At 36.2% G+C, this 10,820-nt stretch overlaps 2 protein-coding genes across 6 annotated transcripts; one reads left to right on the plus strand and one right to left on the minus strand.

Moving 5' to 3' along the window:
* Positions 1-1,543: 1,543 nt before the first annotated feature.
* LOC125192760 (filament-like plant protein 7) lies at positions 1,544-6,700 on the plus strand. Of its 3 annotated transcripts, none has more exons than XM_048090399.1 (5): positions 1,544-1,601; positions 2,939-3,006; positions 3,073-5,380; positions 5,452-5,509; positions 5,986-6,700. In XM_048090399.1, exons 2-5 carry the CDS (start codon positions 3,000-3,002, stop codon positions 6,460-6,462), a joined length of 2,850 nt encoding a protein of 949 aa, XP_047946356.1. In that variant the 5' UTR covers positions 1,544-1,601; positions 2,939-2,999; the 3' UTR covers positions 6,463-6,700. The 3 variants fall into 3 exon arrangements, with proteins under 3 accessions (XP_047946356.1, XP_047946358.1, XP_047946357.1); XM_048090401.1 differs by lacking the exon at positions 1,544-1,601 and adding an exon at positions 1,663-1,872; XM_048090400.1 differs by lacking the exon at positions 1,544-1,601 and having other exon boundaries at positions 2,874-3,006.
* Positions 5,313-9,193, minus strand: LOC125192761 (protein IN CHLOROPLAST ATPASE BIOGENESIS, chloroplastic-like). 3 transcript variants are annotated; one of them, XR_007171467.1, is made up of 14 exons: positions 9,038-9,193; positions 8,837-8,920; positions 8,452-8,526; positions 8,324-8,366; positions 8,195-8,252; positions 7,882-8,049; positions 7,748-7,810; positions 7,569-7,663; positions 7,396-7,477; positions 7,195-7,305; positions 7,034-7,125; positions 6,661-6,744; positions 5,972-6,100; positions 5,313-5,487 (listed from the first exon to the last, which is right to left on the minus strand). XR_007171467.1 is itself a non-coding variant. In XM_048090402.1 (11 exons), exons 1-11 carry the CDS (start codon positions 9,147-9,149, stop codon positions 6,985-6,987), a joined length of 1,032 nt encoding a protein of 343 aa, XP_047946359.1. In that variant the 5' UTR covers positions 9,150-9,193; the 3' UTR covers positions 6,824-6,984. The 3 variants fall into 3 exon arrangements, 1 of the variants encoding a protein (XP_047946359.1); XR_007171466.1 differs by having other exon boundaries at positions 5,972-6,115; XM_048090402.1 differs by lacking the exons at positions 5,313-5,487; positions 5,972-6,100; positions 6,661-6,744 and having other exon boundaries at positions 6,824-7,125.
* Between the last annotated feature and the right edge of the window lie 1,627 nt (positions 9,194-10,820).

A 10,820-nucleotide genomic window follows, 5' to 3' on the forward strand; every position in this document is an offset into this window, starting at 1 on the left:
AAATAATTATATTTTTTTTTAAAACTTAATTATACCAATGGATGGTTATGAAAACTGATGGATACATTCGATATTGACGCCCGACCTTCAGCTCATCGGGTCAAAGCAACCCGGATACTATCCATTTTCTCTCTCACTCAAACCCGACCCACCCAACAACTCAATATCCTGAAATATCCATTTTCAAGAAAGTATTTAAATGTTAACCTTAATCGAAATAAGAAAATAAAAAATTAAAGAAAAAATATACACACAAAACTAATCTGAACAATCCCAAAAATACATGGGTACACACAAAAATGCAATTTATTTGAGTTTGTACTGTCAGTATCTATTAGTATAGCAATACCTTACATATATCCTCCCTCCGTCCCGGCTAAGATGACACATTACTTAGCCGGCACGAGATTTTAGGAGTTATTGGTTAAAGTGTTTAATTGGAGAGAGAGAAGGTGGGTGTAGGTATTAAAGTAGAGAGACTAAGATAGATGGATATTTTAATAGGAGTGAGAAAAAGTGGTTAAGTGTATTAATTGGAGAGAGAAAATTACCAAAAAAAGAAAATGTGTCATCTTAGTTGGGACAAACTAAAAAGGAAAACGTGTCATCTTAAGCGGGACGGAGGGAGTAGTATTCTCTCTGTCCCAAGATAGTTGGGACATTTTCCTTACGCACGGAATTTGAAAAATTGATATAATAAAGATTAAAATTGAGAGAATAAAGTAAGAGAAAGAATAATTTAAGAGAGCAAAGTATATATGAGAAATGATAAAGTTTTTGCTAAAAAGAATAACTCAACTACCTTGGGGACGTAGGGAGATTATTTAATGTTTTAATTTAATTTTATTTCCGTGGCAACCATATTTCATAGTATATCTCGGCTTTCTCTATTAAGCTTACTAATTAGTAACTCCAAAAATATAAATAAGTTTAAATCTTAAAAAAAAACCATGTGAGAAAATTTGGCTCTTCATATTTAATATTTGTTGTTGAAATTCAGCCGATTTAATATTCCATAAATTTCCCTCCCTAAACTCAATATGGAATTTCTACCAACCAAGAAAATACTTAAATCATAATTTATCGTCTTACATCAAGAGGAAAAAACAAGTTAACTCGAATTAGAAAGTCGATTTTTCAGTATTAGACAAAATAGAAGAATGAATTACAAGTAAGAGAAAAACATAGAGAGAGCTAAAAAGTGCTCAAGATTTCATAATTCTATTTTGTGTACTATCAGAGTGCTTTTTGTTTAATTTTGTATAGAATTGATGTACCTAATAATTTAATAAATAAATTTAATAGGAAAGTCTGGAATATTGGTTGGCACATAAAATAATCATATGCAAAAATGAATTAAAACCTTGAATAATATAAATCATTTTTTATAAAATAAAATGTATTAACCATATATAAAATCCGCAATCAATTTTCTTTTCTATTATTATAATCCATCCACAAAAATCCACAAAATCTTTCACTTTTTTCTTTTTCTTTTAGTAATAAAATATGTAGAGTATAAATATGTGTGTGTAAAAATAGGAGTGATATATTTGCAAGTTGCGATAGTGGTGTGCTCTATGAGAAGCCATCGGAAACCGGTGAGTCATCGGAAACATGTGATTGCTATTATTATTAATCTACTTTTATTCATTACTATATTTCATTCTCTCCTTCCAGATTCATTGTGTGCATGCAAATCCGTGTGTTGAGAGATTTATTTTTAAGAAATTGAAGATTAGTTGCGTTATTGATTTGGATTTCTGTTGCACTGCTTCTAAATTTTTTTCTGGTGGATTGGAATTTTCATCAGAAATTATTCTTCGATTTTCTATTGTTGCAGCTTTTTAAGGAGCAGAGCATGAAACTGAGGTTTTATTTCTCCATTCTTTCTAAATCTCTTCTTCTATTTTATCATAGCATAAATTTTGGAATATATATCTTTGGTTTTCGTTAGAAATACAGCCTAAAAAAAAAAGAACTCTACAAATAATGGGTACTAGATTTATATGCTTTTATTTTTTGAATTGGAACTCCTTTTTTATAAGTAACTTGTCAAATTCGGGACTCAATTGACACGTCATTTCTTGATTAACCAGAAGGGGAGATCTTTAGTTTTAAGGTAAAACCGACGTTTGTGTTGTGTTTAAATTTATCTATGAGTTGGTAGGTTTTAGTTTTACAACCACAATTTGTTAGCAACATCTTAGATCCTGATTTGTGGTTTTTGCTTCTTGATTTTACTAATCTCTTGTTTTATTTAATGTCATTAATTTTCCTTTTACTCCCGTTTTTCTTCACCTCATCGTATTGTTTGATGAATACCTCAGGGTGTGTTAAAATACATAACTCTAATCTTTATATTTTCTTATTACAAGTGCATACGATATTCATTACAAGTGCATAAATTTTCATGGTTAGTAGTTCTATAATAAGAGTTTGTTATCAAATTATTACGATCCCTCGTTAAAGTGTTGAAATTTACAATGTTAGCAACTAGTACTACATCCAAAGGGTATGGTAAATAATTAAAAACTTCCTTGTCCTATAACAAATTAAATGTTTTCTTTTTTTTTTTTATTGCCCAAGTAAAAAGATAATATTTTTTATTTTGGACTGTGCCATTAAGAATAAAACATTTCTTAAAATGGAATCAAAATCATCTATACTTTTTCCTCTATCTTTATTAATTCATAAACAACACTACATAAAATTAAAAAAGCATATGCTTTGAGTTTGAGGAGTATGCAGCAACATGACTGAGGTTTTTGTTTGCCAGTTGCCACATTGCCGCATAACATAAATAGGCTAACAAATTTACACTGAATAAATGTATATGATCTATTTTAATTTAAATTAAATAACCCAACTGTAACATTAATTTTCATCCATCATGTTCCATTTTTACAGTTAACCATCCAATTTAATGTTTCTTCAGGTACATCAACTTGTGACACAGAAAAGGCACAACATAACATTGTAAAGTAACAAGTCAAGGTATGGCAGGTAAACATCTCTCTCCCCCCCTCCCCCCCTCTCTCTCTCTGGATGAAACCATTCATGCTGCTGCAGGGTGGGAGAAAGCCAAGAAGGATGCCATTTCTTTGAAGAAAGACCTCGACAAAGCGCTGCATCAGAAAGCCGCTTCGGAAGAGAGAGTCAGCCACTTGGACGCGGCGCTCAAGGAAAGCACGCAGCAGCTACACCATGTGCGAGAAGATCAGGAGAGAAGAATCCACGGAGCTATGATGAAGGCATCGGAAGAGTTTGAGAAGAAACGGATCGATCTGCAAGGAAAGCTAGCAGAAGCTGGCAAGAGGATCGCTCGAACAGAAGCTGAAAATTCCCAACTCCGTAATGCTCTATCCTCGAAGGAGAAGGCCATTGAAGAGTTGAGCAAGTATAAAACTCAGCTCGAAGCTGATCTGAATGCCTTTGCACTGAGAGTAGATTCCTCTGAGAAAGAAAAGGCTTCCCTCAGCTATGAGGTTCGTGTTCTTGAGAAGGAACTTGACATTCGGAACGAGGAGACAGAGTTCAATCGCCGCACAGCAGAGATAGCTCAGACACAACACCATGAGAGCCTGAAGAAAGTTGCCAAATTAGAGTCCGAGTGTCAAAGGCTGCGTCTCCTCGTGCGCAGACGGTTGCCTGGCCCTGCAGCCTTGACAAAAATGAGGAATGAAGTCAAAATGCTTGGAAAGGATCAAGCTGGAGCTAGAAGAAGAAGATCGAATTCTTTCATGATTACCTCCGCTGATTATCATATTGATGATGCAGCAGCTAATACAAAGATCAATCTTCTGACGGAGCAGCTGCTTAGATTGGAAGAACAGAACAGGAGTCTTCAGTATGCACTTGACAAAAAATCAAGCCAATACCAGTTTTCCAGCAACATGTATGCTCAGGCAGCACCCGGGTCATCACAGGGCGATGCACAAGAGGAAGGATCGTTCAAGAAGGAGCGGACTGAGCGGTCACTGGCAGCACTGTCTGATTTGGGGAGTGATGACAAAGCTAGCTGTGCAGAGTCTTGGGGTTCTACATTAGTATCAGAGCTCGAGCGTTTCAAAAATGAGAGGCAGTTGGCCACACAATCTAACGGGTACATGGAAACTCCAGAGATGAATCTCATGGATGACTTTGCTGAGATGGAAAAGTTGGCCATAGTTAGTATTGATTATCCAGCCACAAGCTCGCATCATTCCTCTGAGGAAGGCAATGGTCCCCCAGAAGGGCGTTCCTTGCCAATAATTGCTAGTGACATGGTTCCGGTTCATAGCAATGAATCACAAACTTCAATTTCAGACAAGGATATTCAATCTGGAAACACTTCAGCCAATAGATTTCCGAAGAAGCTGGATGACTTGCTGAAGATGCTTCTTGAGTACTGTCAAACATTGAAAATAAGCCCTCATGAAGTATTGGAGGATATGAAGGTTGCTTTAGAGCATGACAATTCAGATGCGGTATATTTTAACAAAAAAGGAAGTCAAAGCCATCTTCATGCAACGACACATTCCCCAAAAGTAAGCAGGCAAGCCTCAAATAAATCTTGCAACCTAGAGGCTGATACAGGAATTGCCAGTCATATCTCAACCACAAATAAGACAGATCAGATGGAGAGTAATGTGGGCACTCAGATAAGCAAGATTCTTGAGCTACTTGAAGGGATTAATATATTACCTCGAGATAATGGTGCAGCAGAGGATGATAAGCGTTTACCATACAAGAATTTGGCAACGCCTACAGGCTACATGGTCCGAGTGTTTCAATGGAAATCAGCTGAGCTATCTGAAGTTCTAGAACAGATTTTCCAAACTTGCAATGAATTGCAGAAAGGAAAAGCCAATCTTGATCAATTTGTGCAAATTGTAGCTTCTAGTTTGGACTGGTTGGTGAACCATTGCTTTTCCCTTCAAGATGTTTCGAGCATGAAGGATGCCATGAGGAGTCGTCTGGAGTGGGATGAATCAAGAAGTGAGAGTGACTTTGATAGTGGATCAGCTAATCACTCTACTGGGTCTAATAGAGTGAGCACCCAAAGAGAAGATGCTAAAAAGTTGACTGTCGAACTAGAAAATACATATTTGTCAACTATTGATTTTGAAGGGAGGGCTCAGTCACCAATTTTCAAGGCTGAAGCTTTCAAGAATCAACCCAAGAAGGAAACAGCATTGCAGTCTATGGGCAATATTGAAGATCAAATAAAAAATCTGAACATGACAGAGGTCCAGGAGACCAAGTTCATGGACACTAACCATGAACAGAGAAATGCTTGCATAAAAATATCATGTCTGAAGAATGATCCGGAAGATAAGAGTAACTCTGTTAAGAGACAGGAAGAGACATGCAGTAACCAAGAGACACAGCCAAAAAGGTACATTTTGTTCTAATCTTAACTTAGGAAACACATTTTTAGGCTTTCTTTTTCTAACTTTGTCATTTCAGCATGAGAAGCAACGGAGTTCAGGATGATGGAAAGCCCTGTGAAAAACAACTCAGAGATGTAAGTCTACGTCATCCATCATTCAACATTCCGAAATAAAAATGATTTGCAAAGATCTCAAATTTGCATCACTATAGATAGGTGTTGCAAATTCAATCATATTCTTCTAGGAAACACAAATTTTAAAAACCATAGATAGGTGTTGCAATCATATTCATTCAGTCAGTAGAAGAAAGAAATGGCTCTTGTAGAGTCAGTAATCATCATTTATTCATGTAGTGTTCTGCTGCATATGCATATCTATGAATCTCAGTCTTGTACTTAGATGAGCCACAATAACCAGATAATGAGAGGCTCATCCAAGATATAAAAAAAGGAACGAGTAGTCTTGGAAGATAATAACTTTGCACTAGATGTACGTCCTCATTATTTTGAACATCGGGCAATTTGCTTGTCTTAGCTTAAAGAGTAAAAACAGTTGTTCGTGTATAATGCACCTTTGACTTCATAACCCATAATTACCTCTAATTTTCCAGGATTGGGAGATTAGTGCAGCTTCCGAGAAATTGGCAGAGTGTCAAGAAACTATCCTCAATCTTGGAAAGCAATTGAAGGCATTGGCTTCACCAAGGGATGCAGCTATTTTTGATACTGTTGTGTACACACCTGCTGACTATGTAATTACCAGCACACCAACTTCCAAAAGAATCCTTAGCAAAAGATTGTCTCTACTAGATAATATGCTAGCAGAAGACGGTGACAAAAATGGTGCTTCTCCAACAACCACAGATCATATTCAAAATGGAAACACCGGTTCCATTGTAAGTACTAATGCCGCATCAGAGTCGTGGAGCAAGTTTACTGATTCGGATGGTATCACAGGCAAGGTAAACACAAAAGAAAAAGTTTCCATGGCTATCGTCCCTCGCAAGAAAAAAGAGGGACGAAACTTTTTAAAGAAGTTGTTTTTGTGGCAAAAGAAAGGCGACAGAAAGAAAGCACTCTTCTCTTAATCCGCAATGTCACAATGGAGCTCAAAACGGATTTCTATTCCTGCTGTATTATTCTTCTACTGCCTATATAGAGGGTGAAGTCTTAACAAAGGCTTGATTATTTTTGTATATCTTGCTGTAAATTTAGCCACTAGATGGATTATTGCATATAAAGAACTCAAAATAAAGATGGGAGTGAAGAGAGGAGGATAAGAATACCCATATTCGAGTGCTGCCACTGCTGGGAATTTTTCTTCAACTCTATAGTAGAAACGGCGCTTGTGAACACAATATCTCGGTCGGCTGATAATAATTTGCTGTACAACATAAATATAATAATAGACATAGGAGAAAGAGCAAAATGTATGTTTGCAACGTAATGTGTTAGGAGATCAAAGCGTGTGAGAAGCTCTTCAGAAACTTTTGGTCAGTTTGGTTTCTTTAACAATGTAGAATAATTTCTTAAGCATGTTTCACACAATTGAGGAAAACAGGCTGACTGCCAGCATAAAATAAAAGCCGAAATAGCTTCAATGTAGAAAATTAATCTCTGTAAAGAATAAAAGTGGCAATATCATCAAGTGCAGCCTGCCTGTAACAGTCAGCAACTCTCTCCACACATGCATCCCAGGTTCCTTCAACTGATGCTAAATCTAATAAGAAAGCAGCTTCGTCCAGCGCAATCTGAAAGGAGATCGACTCTTCAATAAGATCTCTAAACACAAATATAACTGGAATTGGAAGGATCAATACCTGAGCAGGCTCCTTTCCCTTTTTCAAGTCCTCTTGCCTTCCTTCATCCGTCACTTTCTCTTTTATGTACTCAATTTGTTCATCATCCCATTGAGCTATATCAGCAACTTCCTATTGACCATAACCGAAAAGTGACATCAAATATGAGCTTGTAAACATTAAATACCGAATGACTCACAGAGACTGTTCAATGACAGATACCTGATACTTACAGCCCAGTGTCCACCATGGTGATTTCAGAGCACCCCTTGCAGCATCCTTTGCTTCTGCAGTTCGTCCAACTCTATATGAAAATAAAAGCATACCATGAAATGAGTAAACAGAAGGTTGGCAAAGCTTGTCATTATGTACAGTTAAGGAACAATAATACGAACTTGAGCAGAACTTCAGCGTTGAACACAAAGGGCCGCCCAAATCCTGGAAAATGCTCCTTTTTAGTATAGAACTCCCCAGTTACCAAAGCTGAGACCTTACACAAGCATGTGTTGGGCATCACCAAAACATAACAAAAGCCAGTTCACTCAGATATGCTGCTTTGTCAAAATTATCTTACATGGTCTCCTTTGTCAAAGTGCTGCTTTACTTTGCGTTCAAGTATGTCTGGAAACAAACCTACCTGCAGTAGAATTATTGCTTTGTTAAACATGCTACTACAATTTAGACTAAGTGAAGTCTCTCTTTCGGTACCTTCTTCAAAAGATATGACTCTAAGCTTGCAATCCCAGACGCAGCAAAATCACCCTTCTCATAAAAGTTATTTCCTGCATCAGCTGAAGCACTAAATAGCTCCTCGTTTCTTTCCTGAGGGTTCTTTACATCTTCTTCCACTAAGATTCTCTTGATATACTGCTCAACCTGTTGAGATGGAAAGACAGAGTTTACATATTACGCTTTCTATGCAAACACAAACCAGCAAACATACAATGAAACATCGTGAAGCAGAACTTCCTCATTAATATGTATCTATAACATAATACATGAACATCCGCAGGTTACTCACGTTTTTAGCCAAAAGCCAAACCCCATATTCACGAACCTCCACTACCGGCATCTCCATCCTTGTATATTTGAAAGAAATATAAATAGTCGAAATAATAACACTGAGCTGTTTATAACAAATGGAAATTACCCAGTAGGAGCAGTTGGCCACCGCAACAATGCAGTTACAGAACCTATAATCAGCAAAATAAAGATGATGTCAAAATATTAACAAAACAACTTTCCAAATAAAAACCCCTAGTTTCCACATTGATGCACCTGAGTTAGTTTTGGAGAGGGGAACAGCAAGTGGAAGCAAACCTTGCTTAGCCCCAGGAGAAACAATTTGCTCTCCTGTTAGGGTGTAAGATAGACAACGTTATGGTGGTTAATGAAATCACAAAATTTTCAGCAGACAACTGACACTATTTACGCTTATCATAAGTTAACAATTGAGAACAAAAGCTATGATTTCTCTTCACATCACATATAAACCAGCGAGCTAATTCAATTGAGAACATCTCAGTTTGCTCCTGAGATCCTCAAAGATAAACTTAACAGCTCAATTGTATATAGATTCATTAATTAAAGCTAATTAAAGTAATTTGATATTCAAAGCTCGATAATCAAAATCTGCCAAAGTTCTCAAACATAGTGACCATACCTCTGACCTGAAGTATTCTAAGAAGTTGATTCAAATGCTCCGGCGGTTTTGCGGCAGCGACATCTTTTATGAACGAAGCGTGGTCTGGATTCAAACAACACAAATTCTCTCACACTAGTGCGTGTCAAATGCGCATAAATTTGTGCATTTTTTTATAAAATTACACATATATGTAGAAAAGGGCGGGATTTAATGACAAACCTGGAAGAGATGAGGAGTAGCAGCGAATGGCAGGGCGGCGATGGCTGAAGAGAACTGCGGGAAACGCGGAGGCGCGTGGAACTCCGAACACCACTCCACCGCCAGCCTTCATATCTGTTAAGCCAAACTGGTAATTCTGGTGAAATATTGTGGATGTTATATTTGAATCCAAAATTGGTGAAATATTGATTATCCACGAATTTAGTAAGGCTGTCAATTTTGGCGATAATTCGACACAAATCCGTATGACATTAATGGGAAGCTTATTCGGTTCGTGCTCTTATCAATACGAAAATTTCGTATTGTGTTTGTGCCGGGTTCAGATTACCCGTTAAGAAATTAATATTATTAATTTTTTTATTTTAAAATTTAAGTTATGGTACGCAACTTGAGGAAAGTGTAAATTTTGATTTATGAAATGTGAATTTGTTAATACTTAAATTCACTCTCATTTAATCACTTTCCAATTTAGGGTTACACACACTGCGCCGCTCGTCACCCTTCTAGTCTCTGGAGTTAATTCATCATCGTCTGCTCGTCGTCCGACGTCTCTCGTTGTCGGTCGTGGATGGAGTTCGCCGTTGCTCGCCATCCACCAATAGACCCATCCTTCAATGTCTACCACTTCTCAGCTTCCGATAATCAATTGAACTATTATAAAAACACGAAGACCTAAATTGTTAAATCTTGAATTAGTCGGCACTTCTAAAGTGCCAATACCAATACTCTCACGCATTTTTTTCTTTATGCATTCTTTCTGCATTACTCTTGGATAACACCCGATCATTATTCTTTCGATATTTTTTCTATTTCTCAAATCATTATTGCAAATTGTTAGAGTATCTCTCTTTAAATATCGAATAATAAGAAATGTTTCACTAATAGAAAGTTGAAATTTGCGACTACATAAATGAACAAAATTATATATCTTACAAGCAACAAGAAAATAATGGGAAAAGATCATATTATAAAATAATACTCCCTCCGTCCCATAAAAGATGTCTCACTTTCCTTTTTAGTTTATCTAACAAAAGATGTCACATTTTCATATTTAGAAAACGTTCTCTCACAATAATATAAATATTATATTTTCTCTTTCCTCCCAACACACAAAACAAAACCTCCTAAAATCTCATATTGTTTCACAAGTGTGACATCTTTTGTAGGACGGAGGGAGCAGTAAATTTTAGTTAGATAGTGATTATATTGATTAAGCTTTGTTAATTAGGAGTGCTCTGTTTCTTGTTGAATGATCACTAATCAGACTACGCAGCAAAATAAAATGGGGTATGTTTTATCTAGGTGTCTTAATTAGGTAGTTAACATTTATATGTTTTTTCATAATATTCGTACATTATTCATTTATTCCACTATTCTAAATGTTTTTTATTCATTATATGACAAAAATTGATAATTATGTCCATCAACTTTGGACCGGAGATTATGGAGGCTCTCCAACATAGGAAGTCAAACGCCACAAATGTCAAACGATGAAGAGGCCCAAGACGTAAAGATTATGAAGAACCCTAATTTGAATCCCCCTAAGCCACCAAAGACAAAAAAAAAAAAAAAAAAAAAAAAAAAAAAAAAAGAAGAAAATAAAGGTTAATTGTATGGAATCACTTTAAAGTTGAATTGGATGGTAGTGGTAGAAAGACATTTTTTTAGCCATAAAACTTTATATACATAACCAATCTTGAATTACATTTAAGAAGTATTTCATCAAAATAATAAAAGCTCATGTAAGTAGTAAAATCAGCACATCCGTAGCAAAATGTGGTAC

This window comes from Salvia hispanica, chromosome 6 (genome assembly GCF_023119035.1).
Source record: "Salvia hispanica cultivar TCC Black 2014 chromosome 6, UniMelb_Shisp_WGS_1.0, whole genome shotgun sequence".
Taxonomy (NCBI): Eukaryota; Viridiplantae; Streptophyta; class Magnoliopsida; order Lamiales; family Lamiaceae; genus Salvia; species Salvia hispanica.

Coding starts and splice junctions, on each gene's coding strand:
- LOC125192760 (XM_048090399.1), top strand. Junction 5,381..5,451: donor CAAGAGACACAGCCAAAAAG/GTACATTTTGTT, acceptor TTGTCATTTCAG/CATGAGAAGCAACGGAGTTC. Junction 5,510..5,985: donor GTGAAAAACAACTCAGAGAT/GTAAGTCTACGT, acceptor CTAATTTTCCAG/GATTGGGAGATTAGTGCAGC.
- LOC125192761 (XM_048090402.1), bottom strand. CDS start 9,149: ATGAAGGCTGGCGGTGGAGTGGTGTTCGGAGTTCCACGCGCCTCCGCG. Junction 8,527..8,836: donor TAGAATACTTCAGGTCAGAG/GTATGGTCACTA, acceptor ACACCCTAACAG/GAGAGCAAATTGTTTCTCCT. Junction 7,126..7,194: donor AGGGAAAGGAGCCTGCTCAG/GTATTGATCCTT, acceptor ATCTCCTTTCAG/ATTGCGCTGGACGAAGCTGC.